General features: G+C 42.5%; 1 protein-coding gene across 1 annotated transcript; it reads right to left on the minus strand.

The window, feature by feature from the left end:
* Positions 1-4,729: 4,729 nt before the first annotated feature.
* LRRC18 (leucine rich repeat containing 18) lies at positions 4,730-5,518 on the minus strand. Its single transcript, XM_010165209.1, has one exon. It carries the CDS (start codon positions 5,516-5,518, stop codon positions 4,730-4,732), a length of 789 nt encoding a protein of 262 aa, XP_010163511.1.
* Between the last annotated feature and the right edge of the window lie 1,545 nt (positions 5,519-7,063).

Consider the following 7,063-nt stretch of genomic DNA (forward strand, 5'->3'; position numbering starts at 1 on the left):
CACTATTCATTTAGAAAGCAGCATGGTTGCTTTCTAGAATAAACTCTTGTTTAGCATCCCCTCTTCATGTTATCTTTCTCACTTAATTAGAAGTGAATGCTACTAATGTCTTGTTAATCACATTGAGATTTCAAGATAAACAGCAGCAGGAGGAAGCAGGTGATGGAAGCAATATCTGGAATTTGGTTTTGCCTTAGAGAAGCATTTGAACTCCTTATCAACCCAGTAAGACCATTCCTACAATTGGAGAAATGTGGAATATTATTTTGCTACACTTCTTCACACTTGATACAAAGTCAAGACCTCTTTTTTTTTAAAAAAAAAAGCCCTGAAGAATTGAACAGACCATGATGGACCCTTTAAAGAACTAGGCTTTACTCTGCAGCTCTTCACCCTGTAAATTATTTACCTTTCCAGGAGATCGCCTTGGAAATATTCTTCAAAAATGGTTACTCCAGATTTCTTGTCTTCCATGACAGCGACCGAAATAAGATATTTAAGAGGTAATCACTACTTGATAATAACATGTGAACACCCAGGTGACAGCCCTGGTCTATTGCACCTATTTATCCTGGCTTCAGATGTCTGTCTTGGGCTGCCCCAGGGTTGGGTTGACTTCTTCAATCACAGCTCCTTGGTCTTCAGTGGGTTACACTTAAGGAAAGCTATGGAATTTTCCTTTTGCTGACCTGTGAATTCTTCAGAGCATTATGTAGCCATTGATCTGTCAAAAGAGCTAATATAAGTGTAGGGCACCTCTAGCACCCAGGGGGGTGTTGTATGTCCCTGCATCCCAGGGAGCTGCAGTTGTAGTTGTGATGCTTCCTCTCACTGAGATGAGAGCCGCCTCCATCTCACCTCACACTACTGGGTGAAAGAAGGTTTTTTCCTGTGTTCTTCCAACACATGAACTGCTGTTAGATTCTTTAGGAATAAAATGGTTTTGTCTCTCTGACCCCGACTTCCTATCTTTGGTGTGGAGGTGACTTTTAACAATGGAATTTTTGTTTAAAAAAAATACTTCTCCTAATGTGCTTGTCTTGTTTGATGGAACTTGAATGTAAGACTATGAAGTGATTTATTTGTGCTTTGTTTTCCTACATTTTTTTTTCCTCTTGCAGTTCTGAGCATTATATCAGGTTTACTTTTACTGTTCTTTACACAGGAAAAGTACTTCAATAAGTAGTACTTCCTGTGGTAAGTTCTGCAGCCTGGACTGAGAATAGGTACTGTTAATTTCTAAACAATCGTAGTAGTTCCTTCTGCTCCTGAAACCTCTGAACAGTTTCTAATGGAGTATTGCTTAAAAAGTCAGTGCAGATTTATCTGTTCTTCCTTTCTAAACTGACTGCATAGTGTGGCTACTTAGAATCACCAGGTTCTGCCCCAGAGCCAGCTGCTTTGTTTAAACCCTTATCTTTCCTATCTCTCAACTCTGACAAATATCTCTTGGGGAAATCTTACAGACAGTTCAAGATAATGTTTTGATCCTCAGCTGCCTATATGGCCCCTTAGCTGAAGGTCACCAAACATATGCCTTTCAAGGGTTTAATATATCTGACGTTATAAATCCCCAGTGAAAGTAAATAGGAATGGCTGAGACATGGGTTGGTATTCCTTTCTGCAGTTTTTGCTAAATAAATATCTGAGTCGGTTGTCATTCCCTGGCTTTAATTAATAGCACCTTAAACCACCCAATCATAAGTCCACACCCTGTATATACTTATAAATTCAAGGCTCTGTTTGGGAAAGAAACTGCTTTTATCCAGCCCATAGGCAACTAGTTAACATTAAATGTATGCTTTTGGTGTGTTATCTTGCAGCTTTGTCCTGAGTTAGAGTCTCAGTAAAATGCTGGGATGTCCTTCAGGAGAAGTTGCTGTCAGGATGTGACATATATTATAAACGTATGTAATGTATACAGATAAACATTTAAACAATTGTAATGTGACCTTTCATATCTCCTATAGATTTTGCTCTTTCCAACCTGCTTTGAAGTCGAAGGGGATAACAGAAGAGTCCCTGAATATAAGGTAAAACATAGGAAACTGGATAACAAGTGGAATTGTGTGAATAAATTGCACCTTTAAAATAGCATCTAGAAACTTACCTGTTTGTGCCCCTTATTTTAAAGATTCAAAGGTGTCCCCAGAACTCTGAAAAATATTCTAGTGTGCAGCATACATAGTATGAAGACATGAAGAACATGTTGAGTAATGATTCTGCATAGTTGATTAATAACTATTACCTCCTTAATATGACTTTATTGGTAAACTCTACACAAATGGTTAGTGTGAGAAAGAGACAGTCAGTGAGGTGAGGTTAGAGCTAATCCATAATGCTTCTGTGCAATGGCTTCATTATTGTGTGGTTAGAACAGACAGTGATAGATGTACACATGGATGTTTTGGCACGTTATAGTGGCGCTGATTGTGTTGTGCAAGTTAGAGATCACTGCACCCAGGTATAGAACCCAAAATCCCAGATAACTTTCTTATGCAGAGTCTGGCCCCTTTCAGCATTATATGAAATAAAATAGACAAAATATAGTTCCACTGCCTAAGTAATGATGCCAGAAAAGTTGTGCTTAAGTGGAAAGTTAGAGGAAATTACCTCTGTGGGCATGCTTCTCTTTACCAGGCTCCAGTCAGGGAACCAAAGAACTGAGGACTTGATGAGTTTACTTTTCCCTTGTTTGAATGCTGGAGCTGCTTCTGAGTTAGAAGAATTAAAGAGCAGCACAAGGGGCTCCTTCCCATCTAGGAAGCAATGGCCATCTTCCATAGCATCCCAGCATTTCCTGCCCTACCTGAGACAGGGAGGCACTGTCTAAGGCCAAACTAAGCACTTTTCCCAGACATACTATTAATAATTGCAAAGCTGAAGCACAGAAAGAAGAAATTACTAATATGATGTATCATATGACGTTGAGGTAGTAGTATATCAGGTTTTGCATCTTGTCCATAGGAATAATACACAGGAGTTCTGACTCCCAGGCTCTACTGCAGCTATTTAATAAATGATAATGGGCTGTTACTGGGCAACTGAGTACTTTGCCTCTGGCACTTGATTCTTCATTTAAATAAACTGAAATGCTTGCTGTCACCATATGTTACTATGGCCACAGCCAGCACCTCTTCTCATGTCATGCTTGACTGATTTTATAATCTGCTCATTGCTTGTACCTGTATATTGCCGTTTGCAGGCTGCCAGTACTCTCTGCCCTAGGGATGTGATTTAAGCACATGTGCTCAGGTGCACATGCGAACAGGAAGCTAAAAATACTGTGGGGACACCAGACCTATGTCATCAATTCACCAGCTGACTCTTGGATCATGGAAGGGGGTGACTCTTCTTCTCTTAGTCACTGCTCAAGTGATATACCCAGGACCCTTAGAGAGGAATCTTTTCCCTACCCCTTTCCCATTCTGTACCTTCCTTGGAGGGAGACTCAGAGGCAGACAAAACACAATGAGTACAGGTACTGATGCTGATGGTGCCATGCAAGTTAGAGATCACTGCACCCAGGTGTGGCACCCAAAATCACAGATAACTTGTTTATGCACAGTCTGGCCCCTTGACGGCAAACAGGGTCACTGGTTGTTTAGCTCTAAGCATTGTGTTTGCATTGCTTAGTTACTCCTGAGCGTGATTTGTGTCTGCTGCCTCTGCTGAACTGGAATGGGCTCATGGTTCCTACAACTGACAGTGCCTCTCTCAGATTCTCTGAGGGGTTGGTGGCAGCCACCAGTAGCAAAAAGTTCCCATGTCTGTTCCTGTTCCTCCAAATGGTATTTTCTGAGACTAGTTTAACTGTATCTCACCCTATGAAAATGAACAGGACTAACATTTGGGGATCAGTGATGGGAGTGGAGTCACTAGAACTGTGTCCAGTTCTGGAGCCCCCATCACAAGAGAGAGCTGGAGCAGCTAGAACTAGTCCAGAGGAGGGCCACCAGGATGATCCGAGGGCTGGAGCACCTCTCCTACGAGGACAGGCTGAAAGAGTTGGGGCTGTTCAGCTTGGAAAAGAGAAGGCTCCGGGGAGATCTTATAGCAGCCTTCCAATACCTGAAAGGGGCCTACAAGAAAGCTGGGGAGGGACTTTTCATAAGGGCAGTTAATGACAAAACAAGGGGAAATGGGTTTAAGCTGAAAGAGGGTAGGTTTAGATCAGATATTAGGAAGAAATTCTTCATTGTGAGGGTGGTGAGACACTGGAACAGGTTGCCCAAGGAAGTTGTGGATGCCCCCTCCCTGGAAGTGTTGAAGGCCAGGTGGGATGAGGCTTTGAGCAACCTGGTCTAGTGGAAGGTGTCCCTGCTGATGGCAGGGGGGGTTGGAACTAGATGATCTTTAAGGTCCCTTCCAACCCAAACCATTCTATGATTCTATGAAAAACTTATTTTCTTGAAGATTTCTTCACTGAACACATGCACACACAAAAGACAAAAAAACCCTCAAAAACACAAACATGGAGAACATGTAGGAATAGGCCCAGATGCTAGGGAATAGTCCTTCCTTTCTCAAATGCACCCTTTCCTAAATATACATCTGTTTTAGTTGTTTTGGAGTTCATTTTAGAGACCACACAGATCAGCTGCTTCTAAAACTGAGTAGACCTTTAAAGGAGGAGAATTGCGAGAAAAGGGAGGAGGGAGGTGGTTAGCTTCTTCTTAGCTTCAGCTGGACTTCATGGGACATGGTGTGTGGAGTGCCTCGGGAGATTTCAAGAATGTTTGCTGCTTAGTCTCCATTCTTCTTGATTATCCATTGCAACAGAATTGGGTGTAAGGAGTAAGGAGAAACTTGGCTTCTTTGAGGGGCTGGGTGTCATGTTGTTTAACTTCTTCAATTTGTCCCTCTCATCCTGACATTTCTTCAGGCAGGAATAGCAAAGGTCTTTCTCTTCTGCTAAGTAAAGTGTTTCTATGCGTTTGATGGAGTCGGTTTGCTCTTCTTGCTTTGTTGAATCTGGGAAAGGGTTTCTTTCTGTATTCAGTTTCTTGAGCTTGGGGAGCTTTTTCACACTGTTTGGGATGGTGGTCAAGGCATTGTCAAAGAGACCTATCTCCCTAAGTTCCTTCAGGGCCCCAAGACTGGTGGGAATACTCTCGAGACAGTTCAAGCCAAGGTTGAGAATATGCAGGTTCTTGAGAAGGTTCAGCTCTTCTGGCAGATTTTTTGTGGTCAGCTTGTTGTTGCATATATTCAGGTAGAAAAGGTTCTGAAGCTTACCTATTGACTTGGGCAGCTCCTCAAGCTGATTACTATGCAGGTCCAGCCAGCGCAGTTTCTGGAAGTTCTCAATGCTGCTTGGAATCTTTTTTAACATGTTTCTGCTCAAATCAAGTTCGTCCACATCAGTCAGTTTCAGAATGCACTTGGGGAAGGTGGTGATACCCATCTTGCTTAAGTCAAGACGGAGCCCTCCATCAAAAGCTACCCGGATAGAATTTTTGGCAATTTTCAAGGTGATCTTCTTCCCTTTTTGACCTTTTGCGTTCCCCTTGGCCATCTTCACTGAGAGACAGATAGACACACCAGACTCTGTGGATGAAGTGTGGGAACTCCAGTAAAGCCGTTGAAAGCAGTGGCTGCTACTCCCTAATTAAAAACAAAATAATCGCTTAGTTATAAATTAACATGTGACTGTTGGACTCTTCAGAAGTTTTTTGTTTGGTTGGTTGGGTTTTTTTAAGGTCAGGACTTTTCAGTTCCGGAGCTGAAACTCTGAAAGTTCTTCTTGAAAGTATGTTGAGTAGGTGAAATTGTAATAATTGACAAGGTTATTTTATTGCCCCACCTGGGCATAAAATTTTATGCCTAGGCATAAAATTCCAGGCCCCACCTGGAATACTGCGTCCTGTTCTGGAGCCCCCAACATAAGAAAGACATGGACCAGTTAGAACAAGTCCAGAGAAGGGCCACCAGGATGATCCGAGGGCTGGAGCACCTCTCTTATGAGGACAGGCTGAAAGAGTTGGGGCTGTTCAGCCTGGAAAAGAGAAGGCTCCGGGGTGATCTTATAGAAGCCTTCCAACACCTGAAGGGGCTACAAGAAAGCTGGGGAAGGACTTTTCTTAAGGACAACTAATGACAAAACAAGGGGAAATGGGTTTAAACTGAAAGAGGGGAGGTTTAGATTAGATATTAGGAAGAAGTTTTTCACTGTGAGGGTGGTCAGACACTGGAACAGGTTGCCCAAGGAAGTTGTGGATGCCCCCTCCCTGGAAGTGTTTAAGACCAGGTTGGATGAGGCTTTGAGCAACCTGGTCTAGTGGAAGGTGTCCCTGCTGATGGCAGGGGGATTGGAACTAGATGATCTTTAAGGTCCCTTCCAATCCAAACCATTCTATGATTCTATGATTGCATTGTAACACTATATTGCATTACAGGATGAAATTACAAGTGGGAGAAATTTTCTATCTTCCATCCCTAGATATTAATTTGAGCTCAGCATATAATGAAACTGAATGAAATGTGTTATTATCCATCAGCTGTTTGAGGACCTGAGCAAAACATATTGTGGGTCTCGACTCAGGGACTGTACTAAATGAAGCTATCCAAAATTGTTCTTATTCTACCAGACCAACAGGTTGCCTTCTTTACAGGCATGGCATCTGTTGACAGGTTGCATTGACATCCTATTTCATGGACTTGAGATTAGGGCTCTGGATGCTATTGAAATATTAAATATTTGAAGCAAATAATTAAGAGTCTTGTTTTATCCAGGACCTCAGGAACATAGTGGGCTCCCCAGTTTGCCAGGACTGCTTGCAGTTGGCACATCACCTGCAGGGCAGATGGTAGCAAGGGTCTGTGTCAGTGCTGCTTAATGACATGTTAAACCAGGCCTTGGTAAGTGTCTCCTGTGCTTTCAAGGACAGACTCTAGATACTCTAACCTTATCTCTCTATCCATGCTGTGGGACAGATGGACTCGAAAAATGCACGTAGGTGTTCTGGTGAGACTTTTGACTCATACTGATGCTCAGCATATGCTACATGCTCTGTTGAATGAGGCCTGTTTGAGTCGTAGACCATTGTAGTCTCAGGTTTGG

The sequence above is a fragment of the Antrostomus carolinensis genome, unplaced genomic scaffold (assembly GCF_000700745.2).
Source record: "Antrostomus carolinensis isolate BGI_N321 unplaced genomic scaffold, ASM70074v2 scaffold45973, whole genome shotgun sequence".
NCBI classification, from domain to species: domain Eukaryota; kingdom Metazoa; phylum Chordata; class Aves; order Caprimulgiformes; family Caprimulgidae; genus Antrostomus; species Antrostomus carolinensis.

Excerpts from the sequence above, each read along its gene's own strand:
- LRRC18 (XM_010165209.1), bottom strand. The coding sequence starts at position 5,518 with ATGGCCAAGGGGAACGCAAAAGGTCAAAAAGGGAAGAAGATCACCTTG.